The 13,744-nt window shown below is 36.8% G+C and overlaps 1 protein-coding gene across 37 annotated transcripts in view; it reads right to left on the bottom strand.

The window, feature by feature from the left end:
- Nucleotides 1-13,744, bottom strand: part of DNAI7 (dynein axonemal intermediate chain 7) — an 88,027-nt gene that overhangs the window by 45,544 nt on the left and 28,739 nt on the right. For 36 of the 37 annotated variants that reach the window (XR_015164186.1, XR_015164187.1, XR_015164177.1 and 33 more), the window contains 3 exons: nucleotides 8,504-8,650; nucleotides 5,720-5,823; nucleotides 2,742-3,048 (listed from right to left, as the gene is read on the bottom strand). Coding sequence is in view for 19 of the 37 variants with exons in the window: in XM_086401705.1 (XP_086257831.1) it covers nucleotides 2,742-3,048; nucleotides 5,720-5,823; nucleotides 8,504-8,650 (558 nt within the window). In the remaining 18 variants the exon portion in view is untranslated. The remainder of the gene's footprint in view (nucleotides 1-2,741; nucleotides 3,049-5,719; nucleotides 5,824-8,503; nucleotides 8,651-13,744) is intronic. The other variant, XM_086401707.1, reaches the window with a different exon arrangement.

Here is a 13,744-nt window from a genome sequence, read left to right as displayed (position 1 = left end):
TCAATCTTTCCCAGCATCAGGGTCTTTTCAAATGAGTCAGCTCTTCGCATCAGGCAGCCAAAATATTGGAGTTTCAGCTTCAACATCAGTCCTTCCAATGAACACCCAGGACTGATCTCCTTTAGGATGGACTGGTTGGATCTCCTTACAGTCCAAGGGACTCTCAAGAGTCTTCTCCAACACCACAGTTCAAAAGCATCAATTCTTCAGCACTCAGCTTTCTTTATAGTCCAACTCTCACATCCATACATGACTACAGGAAAAACCACAGCCTCAACTAGATGGACCTTTGTTGACAAAGTAATGTCTCTGCTTTTTAATATGCTGTCTAGATTGGTCATAACTTTCCTTCCAAGGAGTAAACGTCTTTTAATTTCATGGCTGCAGTCACCATCTGCAGTGATTTTGGAGCCCAGAAAAATAAAGTTAGCCACTGTTTCCATTGTTTCCCCGTCTATTTGCCATGAAGAGTTTCAATAAAACATTAAAGAATAACAGAAAAAAAACAGATGTAGTTAAACACACTGGAAAGGGCCTGTTAATGGAGGAAAACTTAGTTTGGTAACTTGGAGCTCTAATAGATGACAGATTTTGAGAAAAATAGAAACTGCACTATTTGGTATTACAGTGAATTCATGTGCTGATAACTTTAATGTGAAACTATTTTAAGTAGTTTTAGACATAGAACTATAATAAGTCCTCACTTATATGAGGTGCTTCAACTGAGACATACATGTATAGGAAGAACTGCTAAAGCCATCTAAATTCAAGTAATATTTCAAATTATATCTTTTCTAAATTATTTCACAACTTTAATAATACGAAATTTGGGGGTAAACTGTTGATGAGTTTTTTATAAAATATGATCAAGGAATTTGAGGAGCAGAAGTTATTCAATATTTTATCAGATCAAGACCAAACATTTTTAGATAACATCTTTTCTTTCTTTTTTCTACTCTTCCCTTCTCTCTGCCTAGAACACCCTTCTCCAGGACCTTCTCAAGATTAGCTCCTACAAGTCAGCTCAAATGTCTCTGCTTCTAAGAAGCTGGTCCTGACTACTAGCAGAAGTGTCCCTACCACTCCACCCTAGGCAGTCCTGTTTTATATAAACAATTTTGATACCTTTTTATTTGTTGTTTTCATGAATGTTCAATCACAAATCTTGCAAAACCTTATTTTTAGTGTACAGGTCTCCATTTTGTTTCTTACTGCATACTTAAATAATGTGACATCCAGGGCCCATTTACTCATTCTTTATTTATTCCCCCTTAGAAATCAGTGTATTACATCCATTCATGTCTTCTTAACTAAAGCAAGTCACATGGTCATGGTCACCCCTAATTTTAAGGGGGAAAGGAGTATAATCTTCCTACATGTCCAGGAAAGGGAAGAAAACTGGAAATATTGTTGAACCCTAGTAAAGCTACCATGCTATCTGAGAGGAAAAATGATTTTTTTATTTAATTTTAAAAGCTACCAGATTGCTCAAAAAACATTTAAGAGTGACAACTTTTAAAGAAGAACAAATCACTTATTTCCAACCTCTCTGAAGTATCAGTTATATATAGGTTTCTGGATTCTCCTCCTTTTATGCCTTTTTGATTTTTTCATAATTGTAGTCACATTCTGAATACTATTCTTTGTACTGACCATTGTGTCTTATATCCATCTTTTACATTGCTGTAGAATCATTACAATTTTTGATTCTGGTGTAACCAAATGGCATTTTTCAATTAAACGTGTTCTTAGAATACCTAATAATACTTATTCTAATTTCTAATTTGTATTCAACTTAATACTTAACCCTACCTGTGTTTAAAGAAAACAAACCAATAAACCAATACAATATTTTAAGCACTTACAGGAAAACCTGGTCCTCCCTAAAATAAAAGTGTCCATGGCCAAACAAAAAGCTGCTCAGTTCTGAGAAAGTTCTATTAAATGCTAAAGAGACAGTTTATTTTACCATAATAGGTAAGTGGCTTGAAAATCCTGGAAACAGAACGAAGAGAGCAGAAACCAATTACCAAAATATGATTATTATAACATTTAATTGGGCTTTCCAGGTGGCACTAGTGGTAAAGAATCCACCAGCCAATGCAGGAGACAGAGGAGACTCAGGTTCTATCTGTGGGTCAGGAAGTTCCTCTGGTTAGGAAATGGCTACCCACTCCAGTATTCTTGCCTGGGAAATCCATGGCAGAGAAGATTGGCCAGCTACAGTCCATGGGGCCACAAAGAGTCAGACATGAATGAGTGACTGAGCGCATAGCACCTAACATATTATTATATCTAAAGATGTCAATTTTTAAAAGAGAAGTACAACGGTTTTAAAAAATTAGTTTTTACTTCATTAAATTCTTTCTTACAAAACCGAAACCTGAAGAAGTAACTAATCCTTCAGTTTGTGAAAGTATTTATCACAAGTTCCCTTAAGTGAATTTGAAATATAATTAATACCCACAAATAAAATTGCTTCAAAGCTTTTGGGGACTGAACCTAAAATAAAAATGAGCAATTTCTGTGCTCAACTTTGGGATGTGGAAGCAACAATCTCAACTATAAATAGTGACTATGAATATAGAAGGCAAGGGGAAAAAACACATTCAAAACGGAGCCATTGGTTAGAAAATGGCTTTCGGTTTCTAGCTGTTTAGAAAACAATCTTGAGAATGCATCAAGAGAATCTAATAACACCCATTTCATGAAGAAAAAAATGTACATTTAAAGTGTCCTACCATTTGTTCTTCGACATCACCTTGTCCCTCAGCTTTTGTTTCTTCCTCATGAACTGAGTTAGACTCATTTTCTTGTTTATTCTCTTCTTGGAGATCTTTGCTGACTGCTGTTTGCACACTCTTAACTTCTTCTTTGACAAAGTCAGTTACTATAGAAATGTGTTCTTGTGATGGTGTTAGAACAGGGCTCAGGGGTGTGACATGATCGTAGTGAGTGTGCAGGAGGCGTAGAGCAATGTCAGATGTTGCTAATATCCTTGGGATTTCAAATCCAGTTTGTGTCTCAGAGAATCTGATACTTCTGTGCCTGTTAATTAATTTAACAAAAAAGATGAGCCTCTAGGAAGTTCTATGTCTGCTGTGAATTTATACCTAAGCATTATTTCCTCTTTAATTTCACCAGAGTTTTGAGCAGTGTGGATACACTTAACTTGCTTTCTTTGCAAGCATTTAGACCAGGTTTCTGATGTTACTGTCTCAAAACTATCTCTTGGGATCCATGGCTCCATACTCTTCTCTTCCATCTCTGGGAATTCCTTCTCTGGTTCCTTTGTACAGCCTCCTTCCTAACCATGACTGAGCGATTGAACTGACCTGAGTTGAACTTCCTAAAGCGAAAGTGAAAGTGAAGTCGCTCAGTCGTGTCTGACTCTTTGCGACCCGTGGACTGTAGCCCACCAAGCTCCTCTGTCCATGGGATTCTCCAGGCAAGAATACTGGAGTGGGATGCCATTTCCTGCTCCAGGGGATGTTCCCAACCCAGGGATCGAACTCAGGTCTCCCACATTGCAGGCAGACACTTTAACCTCTGAGCCACCAGGGAAGCCCAGGCTGATGTCACTCAGCTCTCCATCCTGAGTCCTCCTTTTATCTCCTTCTACATATTCTCCCTGGATATTATAATTTCTATCACTTCAATGAGCTCTATGTTTCCTAGGGGAAGAAGTATCCCTGAATGAACTATAAAAGGTTAAAAAAACTCCTTTACATATGTGTGCACATATGTAATAAAATTCATAAGAGTTGATTTCTAAAAAGTTAAGAACTACTGATCTGTATGCTAATGACTTCCCCAAACATGTCTCCAAAACTTCGGCTTCCCTGGTGTCTCAGTGGTAAAGAATCTGTCTGCCAGCGCAGGACATGCAGGTTTGATCCCTGAGTCAGGAAGATCCCCTGGAGAAGGAAATGGAAACTCGTCCCAGTAATCTTGCCTGGGAAATCCCATGGACAGGGGAGCCTGGCAGGCTACAGTCCATGAGGTCACAAAAAGTTGGATACAACTTAGCGACTAAAGGACAACAACAATGCTAATAATGCCTCCAAATATGTTTCCAACTCACATTTCTCTCAATGCCTTCAGATAGTTACACTTTGATGTCTCATAGTCTCATAGGTAACTTCAAATTCAACAAGTCCCACACTGAACTCACCATCCCAACCTCTGCCCCTCTTCATCACCATCAAAGTAAAACAAAAGTTGTTCTGCCACCACTGTTCCTTATCTTAGTAAAAGAATACCATCTAATTCTCTTTTTAAACCTGGGTAGTTAATACAGAGCTGTTCGTTTTACTTTTATTCTTTTAAAATTATACAGATTATTTTCCGCCAGAGGGCGGTCCACTGGTTAGGATGCCACGTTTTCACTGCCATGGGTGTGGGTTCAGTTCCTGGTTGGGGAAATAAGATTCTGCAAGCTGCACAGTGTGACCAAAAATAAATGAATAAAAAATTTAATTAAAATTTAAACCACAGAGTATTTTGTAGCAAATAGAACTTGGAAAATATTTTGTTCCTTCCTTTTACTAAATATCAAAAACAAAGTCCAATTTTTCCCATTGTTGTTATGACTAGTCTTTTTAGAGCTGGGACTAGAAACCCAGACCTCCTAACTTTTATTCTGATAATTTTTCTCTAAAACTCACTGTGCCATATTAACTCAATTATTTTGAAACATTCGAGTAAAGCAGCAGCCAAGTGATTATGAATTTGTCATTATCTCTATTATTCCTCAGAATGATATTACTTTGTTGAAAACATCATTTAAATATCTAAAAAGTAATAAATATGAAATTATTTTTGAAAGTATTAGTTTTTAAATTTAAATACATATTTTAAATTTTTTACAATGTTGTGTTGGCTTCTGCCATCTAACAACACAAATCAGCCATAATTATGCATACATACCCGCTTCCCTTGTGGCTCAGCTGGTAAAAAATCTGCCTGCAATGCGGGAGGCCTGGGTTTGATCCCTGGGTAAAGAAGATTCCCCTGGAGAAGGGAAAGGCTACCCACTCCAGTATTCTGGCCTGGAGAATTTCATGCACTGTATACTCCATGGTGTTACAAAGAGTCAGACACAACTGAGCGACTTTCACTTTCACTCTCCCTCCCTAGCCTCTCTCCCCTTCCCCCATCCCATCCCTCTAGGTCATCATAGAGCACCAGACTGGGCTTCCTGTTGCTACACAGGAACTTCTCACCAGCTACCCATCTTACACCTAATAGTGTATATATGTTGATGCTACTTTCACAGTTCACACAAAATAAATTTTTTAAAAGCTTCAGACTGTCCCGTAGAAAGTACCAATCACTTCTACTTTTTGGTGGGGAGGGAGGCTGAGTGAGTGAAAAAAAGAGGAAGACCCCGATATCTAGTCAGTGTGTATTTATACTAGACATCCTGTTATGGATGACCTTTACATGTATTAACATTTAATCTTCAGCCCAATCCTATTAAGTGATAAAAATAATTTCACTGTTGATATACTGAGACCTTACAAGGCTAAGTAACTTGCCTAAGATAAACAACAGGTCTCAGAATTAAACCCTAACTGGCTGAGCTCCTAAGATGGGTTTTTTTTTTTTTTTTTCTAAGATGGGTTTTTATAAGTATGCCATGCTGTAATGCAACAGGCATCTGCTTGGTCATGTGACTCTAATGTCTTCAGACCTATAGCATCACCCATGGCAATACCTTGGATTCTTCTTGAGGTTTGCCCATATATAGAGAGTAACATTTTCATCTTGAATGACTTTTTCCATATTTCCACTGTCCAGATCTGCTAAAGTGCTAGCTTGCTGTAAGAAAAAAAGAAAACATTATTAAGATTAGAGGCCTCACAAATTATATAGTTTAGGTAAGTTATTTCATCAGTTAGGTGTTGAATTCCCTTCAATACTTAAAAAAGTAATTTGGGTAAAAATAAGGTTCAATAAAAATAACAAAGAATTGTTTTAAATAATTCTCTAAATGATACAAATGTATTTACTCACTTAAATGTGTTTCCCCTTTTCTACTCAGTTTCTCTTAAGGTGTCTAAGGATGCAGCCGCTCAGTCGTGTCCGACTCTGCGACCCCATGAATTGCAGCACGCCAGGCTTCCCTGTCCATCACCAGCTCCCGGAGTGCGCCTATATTCCCAAATAGCTCTTGCAGATTGCTTTTAGATTACCCTTTTCAATTTTAACATTATCATGACTTCTCATTTTAACTATATATCCTAATCTTAACTTTATCCTTACCTTATGCTACTGCAAAAGTTAGCCTATTCCCGAACACACCAAGTTTACAAAATATACCTATGAGTTCTGTGTTTTACTAGTCTAATACCTGATAATCAACATACCATTTAAGGATATTCTTTAGAATTCTTTAATAAAGACTAAAATAGATTCATGCCTCTTGCTTAAGACATTAGTTCTTTAAAAGGACTTAAATAAGTCAATATGTATTCAGCTCCTATAATGTAAAAACTTAAAAGTACTGGGAATTGAATTTATTGCTATTTGTTTTCAAAGTAATTGTTCTATGACTTCCCTGGCAGTGGTTAGGACTTCACTGAAGAGGGGCACAGATTCAATCCCTGGTGGGAGAACTAAGATCTCACAAGTCACTCAGTGTGGCATAAATAACAAAACTGTTGTAGAACTGTTTCACATTGTGTGAATTTATCCAGCTGTTCCCTCACAGTTTAACTTATTCCTCTATCTCCTTTATTTTTTGTACACTGGAAGTTAGGTCAAGGTAGGTTTAAGTGGCGGCCCACTCCAGTGTTCTTGCCTGGAGAATCCCAAGGATGGCGGAGCCTGGTGGGCTGCCATCTATGGGGTCGCACAGAGTCGGACATGACTGAATCGACTTAGCAGCAGCAGCAGCAGCAGGTTTAATCACATTAGATGAATGATTTTCTGCAAGAAGGCACCTTATGGGAAGTTGTGTTCTTTACACTGCATCCTATCAGGAGGCATATGATGTCCCACTGTTAACAATGTGGACTTGATCACTGAGTTCAAGTGGTGACTACCCATATCTTCCCACTGCAAAGTACATTTATCCTAGTCAGTAAGTAATCTGTGGTCAAATACTTTGGCATTATGAGAATGACATGCTCCTAAACTTTTCACCTAATTACTGAGGTAGTGGTTAATTATCTTTATCAGTTATTACACTGGAGATTGAAAAGTGGTGATTATCTGACTAACCATTCCTTCCACCTTCATCAGATGGTATTCTATAAAGAATTGTTCTCTCTACCCCCACCTCACTTTCCCTCTACCTTTCTGGGGTATCACTGTAGACTCATGAATTTTTATTTTAATCAGTGTGTTTTAATAAATTATAGACATTGTTCTTTCTGATATTCAAAATTATCTCCAACTTGACCACTGGGAGCTTTTTTAAGCTAGTCTTGTCCCTTTACCTATGACTTTATTAGTCTTTGAGCATTTACTTGCTTTCTAGCACAAGATAATGCAAAAATTCATCTTGCAATAACAATCTCGTCTTTCAAATTCCCTGCCCCAAGCTTGAATCAGCTATTTACCCCAATTAGAACTTATTCCTTTACATGGAATAAAGAGAAATCTGGTTCATACTGATATTTCCATTACAAATTTAACATTACAGTGTGTTTTCTAATCTTCTCTTCTATATAACATATCTTTTTTTCTCTTAAAATAAAAATTTTGATCAGTAATAATTATAACACATTTCCTTACTGGCTTTTTCTTACAATATAAATAAGATAGTTGCAAAATTTTAATATGAATATTACTGCTAAGAATAACTTAACAATAATAAGCCTTCTTTGCAGTTCTTTTTGTAATTAGAACACATTCTACCACGTCTATAAACGTTACTGTGTTCTAGACCAGAAGAAAAAAGAAACCAAGACACAAAATAGCCAAAAGCAAGGTATGATCTTATACTGTTTTCTGATTTAAAAAAACAAAGCCAAACAAAAACTATAGGAGATATTCATGGAATATTAGGGAAAATTTAAATATGGACTGGATATTAGAATATATTATGGAATTATTATTAACTTTCATAGATATAATAATAATGGCTCTATAATTAGTTGAACATTACCATTAGTGCTAAGATATTTGGTAAAAATAGAGTGACTACCAATAATTGTAATCTTGTGTAAACTGCTTCATCTAGAGTGAATATCTAAAATACAAGGTTTTGTGAATTTATTTTCATAATGGTCCTAGTGAACTTTAGCAAGTATAAGAGAAAATATCTAGAATTTAGCTATATTGATAATGTTTTATTTCTTTAAAAATAAATATTCACAGTTGATATTTATTATTATTAAAAATAAATATTCACATTGTGCCTTAATTATTCTGACTTTCCCTTAACCTTTTAAATCCTCAAAAAAATGATACTGGATCTTAAAAATTATATAATATAAAATCTTAACACTTACAAAAGGTATTAATAACATATAAAGCAAAACATCACACTTACTCTGAGAAGTATTTCTGTGGCTCTATTAAACTTAAGATGAAGAAGCTCCTGCAGTTCTAGGATTGATTCTTGGTACTGGATTATATTTTTCCCTTGCAAATCATATAGTGGAGTTTCCAATAAAATTAACTTCAATTTCTCAATTAACTATAAAGTGAAAGTAAAAATACAAAGCAAAAATTTACCATAAAAGTAATCTTCTGATAAACAAAGGAAAAAGTGAAATATGGGATGTTTTACCATTTTTGAATTGAGGAACATATCACCAGTAAAACATATAAAAATAGTTTCCTGAATTTATTCTGTTAGAAAAGGTCATGGGAAAATAAAATATTTCCTCCCAAAACTCCACTATAAAAATCTTCAACTATGTATAACGAGCTGTCCTCAGCAAGCTGATAGAGGAGGCTTATTACCTAAGATTGTAGAACAATAGAAACAATAACAATATGGTAACAATGAGAAGAGTGAGCAGAAATGGAAGAGGAGAATCACTAATATCTACTGAATATTTACTATGTTCCAAGACCTGTGTTCCAAATGCTTTATATGTTTTAATCCATTTAATTCTTATCATAAGTCTATGGGGCAGTTAGTTCAGTTTAGTCACTCAGTCGTGTCCGACTCTTTGCGACCCCATGAATCGCAGCACGCCAGGCCTTCCTGTCATCACCAACTCCCGGAGTTCACTCAGACTCACGTCCATCGAGTCAGTGATGCCATCCAGCCATCTCATCCTCTGTCGTCCCCTTTTCCTCCTGCCCCCAATCCCTCCCAGCATCAGAGTCTTTTCCAATGAGTCAACTTTTCACATGAGGTGGCCAAAGTTCTGGAGTTTCAGCTTTAGCATCATTCCCTCCAAATAAATCCCAGGGCTGATCTCCTTCAGAATGGATTGGTTGGATCTCCTTGCAGTCCAAGGGACTCTCAAGAGTCTTCTCCAACACCACACTTCAAAAGCATCAATTCTTTGGCGCTCAGCCTTCTTCACAGTCCAACTCTCACATACATACATGACCACTGGAAAAACCATAGCCTTGACTAGACAGACCTTTGTTGGCAAAGTAATGTCTCTGCTTTTGAATATGCTATCTAGGTTGGTCATAACTTTCCTTCCAAGGAGTAAGCATCTTTTAATGTCATGGCTGCAATCACCATCTGCAGTGATTTTGGAGCCCAGAAAAATAAAGTCTGACACTGTTTCCACTGTTTCCCCATCTATTTCCCATGAAGTGATGGGACCGGATGCCATGATCTTCGTTTTCTGAATGTTGAGCTTTAAGCCAACTTTTTACTCTCCACTTTCACTTTCATCAAGAAGCTTTTGAGTTCCTCTTCACTTTCTGCCATAAGGGTGGTGTCATCTGCATATCTGAGGTTATTGATATTTCTCCCGGCAATCTTGATTCCAGCTTGTGCTTTCTCCAGTCCAGCGTTTCTCATGATGTACTCTGCATAGAAGTTAAATAAGCAGGGTGACAATATACAGCCTTGACATACTCCTTTTCCTATTTGGAACCAGTCTGTTGTTCCATGTCCAGTTCTAACTGTTGCTTCCTGACCTGCATACACATTTCTCAAGAGACAGGTCAGGTGGTCTGGTATTCCCATCTCTTTCAGAATTTTCCACAGTTTATTGTGATCCACACAGTCAAAGGCTTTGGCATAGTCAATAAAGCAGAAATAGATGTTTTTCTGGAACTCTCTTGCTTTTTCCGTAGATACTGTTTATTGTGCCTATTTTGTAGATGAGGAAACTGAAGCAATCTAGTTCCACCAGAGGAGCTTAGAAGACGTCACTCCATCCTATCAAATGAAAGGCTGAACAGACTAAAAAACCAACTTCTTTATGAATCAGAAAGCAGAAGGAGGGGGAAAGGAAGCATTTTGAAATACACAAGAGCACTTTGTTCTTCTTAACAAAGCTTGATCTCAGGGAAAATTAAGAGCAAGCTTGACTTGCTGGAATTTTTTTTCTATTAATTTAATTGGAGGCTAATTACTTTACAATATTATGGTGGTTTTTGCCATATATTTACATGAGTCAGCCATGGGTGTACATGTGTCCCACCATCCTGAAACCCCCTCTCACCTCCCTCCCCAACCCATCCCTCTGGGTTGTCCCAGAACACCAGCTTTGGGTGCCCTGCTTCATGCATTGAATTTACACTGGTCATCTATTTTATATATGGTAATATACATGTTTCAATGCTATTCTCTCATATTGTCCCACTCTTGCCTTCTCCCACGAGTTCAAGAGTCTGTTCTTTACTTCCATATCTCTTTTGCTGTCCTCCATATAGGGTCATTGTTAATCTTTCTAAATTCCACATATATGCATTAATATACTGTATTGGTGTTTCTCTTTCTGGCTTACTTCACTCTGTATAATAGGCTCCAGTTTCATCCACCTCATTAGAACTGACTCAAATGTGTTCTTTTTTATAGCTGAGTAATATTCCATTGTGTATATGTACCACAACTTCCTTATCCACTCATCTGCTAATGGATATCTAGGTTGCTTCCATGTCCTAGCTATTGTAAACAGTGCTGCAATAAAACTGGGGTACATGTCTCTCTTTCAATTCTGGTTTCCTTGGTGTATATGCCAGCAGTGGGATTGCTGGGTCATATGGCAGTTCTATTTCCAGTTTTTTAAGGAATCTCCACACTGTTCTCCATAGTGGCTGTACTAGTTTGCATTTCCACCAACAATGTAAGAGGGTTCCCTTTCCTCCACACCCTCTCCAGCATTTATCGTTTGTAGACTTTTTGATGGCAGCCATTCTGACCACCGTGAGATGGTACCTCACTGTGGTTTTGATTTTCATTTCTCTGATAATGAGTGATGTTGAGCATCTTTTCAAGTGTTTGTTAGACATCTGTATGTCTTCTTTGGAGAAATGCTTGTTTTGTTCTTTGGTGCATTTTTTGATTGGGTCATTTATTTTTCTGGTATTGAGCTGCATGAGTTGCTTACATATTTTGGAGATTCATTCTTTGTCAGTTGCTTCATTTTGCTATTATTTTCTCTCATTCTGAAGGCTGCCTTTTCACCTTGCTTATGGTTTCCTTTGTTGCGCAAAAGCTTTTAGATTTAATTAGGTTTCATTTATTTTTGTTTTTATTTCCATTCCTCTGGGAGGTAGATCATAGAGGATCTTGCTGTGATTTATGTCAAAGAGTGTTCTGCCTATGTTTTCCTCTAAGAGTTTTATGGTTTCTGGTCTTACATTTAGACCTTTAATCCAGTTTACTTTTGTGTAGGGTGTTAGAAAGTGTTCTAGTTTCATTCTTTTACAGGTGGTTGACCAGTTTTCCCAGCACCACTTGTTATTTGAAATTGTCTTTTCTCCATTGTATATTTTTGCCCCCTTTGTCAAAGATAAGGTGTCCAAAGGGGCGTGGATTTATCTCTGGGCTTTCTATTTTGTCCCACTGATCTATATTTCTGTCTTTGTGCCAGTATCATACTGTCTTGATGACTGTAGCTTTGTAGTATAGTCTGAAGTCAGGCAGGTTGATTCCTCCAGTTTCATTCTTCTTTCTCAAGATAGCTTTGGTTGTTCGAGGTTTTTTGTGTTTCCATATGAATTTTGCAACTACTTGTTTTGGTTCTGTGAAAAATACCATTGGTAGCTTGATAGGGATTGCGCTGAATCTATAGATTGCTTTGGATAGTACACTCATTTTCACTATATTGATTCTTCCAATCCATAAACATGGTACATTTCTGCATGTATTTGTGTCATCTTTGATTTCTTTCATCTGTGTTTTATAGCTTTCTATATATAGGTCTTTTGTTTCTTTAGGTAAATTTATTTCTAAGTATTTTATTCTTTTTTGTTGCAATGGTGAATGGGATTGTTTCCTTAATTTCTGTTTTCTCATTATTAGTGTATAGGACTGCAAGGGATTTCTGTGTATTAATTTCATATCCTGCAACTTTACTATAGTCATTGACTAGCTTCAGTAATTTTCTGGTGGTATCTTTACAGTTTTTTATATAGAGGATTATGTCATTTGTAAACAGAGTTTTACTTCTTCCTTTCCAATCTGGATTCCTTTTATTTCTTTTTCTTCTCTGATGGCTGTGGCTAGGACTTCCAAAACTATGTTGAATACTAGTGATGAGAGTGGGCACCCTTGTCTTGTTCCTGATTTTAGAGGAAATGCTTTCAATTTTTTGCCATTGAGGATAATGTTTGTTGTGGGTTTGTTATATATGGCTTTTATCATGTTGAGGTATGTTCCTTCCATGCCTGCTTTCTGGAGAGTTTTGATCATAAATGAGTGTTTGTCAAAGGCTTTCTCTGCATCTATTAAGATAATAATATGGTTTTTATCTTTCAATTTGTTAATGTGGTGTATCACATTGATTGATTTGTGAATATTGAAGAATCCTTGCATCACTGGATAAAGCCCACTTGGTCATGATGTATAATCTTTTTAGTATATTGTTGGATTCTGTTTCCTAGAATTTTGTTGAGGATTTTTGCATCTGTGTTCATCAGTGATATTGGTCTGTAGTTTACCTTTTTTGTGGCATCTTTGTCTGGTTTTGGTATTAGGGTGATGGTGGCCTCATAGAATGAGTTTGGGAGTTTGCCTTCCTCTGCAATTTTCTGGAAGAGTTTGAGTAGAATAGGTGTTAGCTCTTCTCTGAATTTTTGGTAGAATTCACCTGTGAAGCCATCTGGTCCGGGCTTTTGTTTGTTGGAAGATTTTTTATTATAGCTTCAATTTCCTTGTTTGTGATGGGTCTGTTAAGATTTTCTATTTCTTCCTTGTTCAGTTTTGGAAGGTTATGCTTTTCTAAGAATTTGTCCATTTCTTCCAAGTTGTCCATTTTATTGGCATATAATTGTTCATAGTAGTCTCTTATGATCTTTTGTATTTCTGTGTTGTTATTTCTCCATTTTGATTTCTAATTTTATTGATTTGATTATTCTCCCTTTTTTTCTTTATTTCTGCTCTGATTTTTCAGAGCCTACCTCACCCAGGAGAAAGGAAAAATCCAAATCCAATTGGCTTTGGTCATTCCCTCTCACCCAACTTTTAACAGGAAAAGTTAAAAACACTTGCAGATTCATTGTCCAGAGACATAGGATTACTTAAAGACTGTGACCTAATCACAAGACTACAGAACTCTTCCTTCCCACTTCACCACCACATTCAGTTCAGTTCAGTTACTCAGTCGTGTCCAACTCTTTACGACCCCATGAATCGCAGCACGCCAGG

This window comes from Bos grunniens, chromosome 5 (assembly GCF_055505025.1).
Source record: "Bos grunniens cultivar Pamir isolate PY7600 chromosome 5, Bosgru_T2T1.0, whole genome shotgun sequence".
Lineage (NCBI taxonomy): Eukaryota > Metazoa > Chordata > Mammalia > Artiodactyla > Bovidae > Bos > Bos grunniens.
This window is presented reverse-complemented; position numbering and strand designations above follow the sequence as displayed.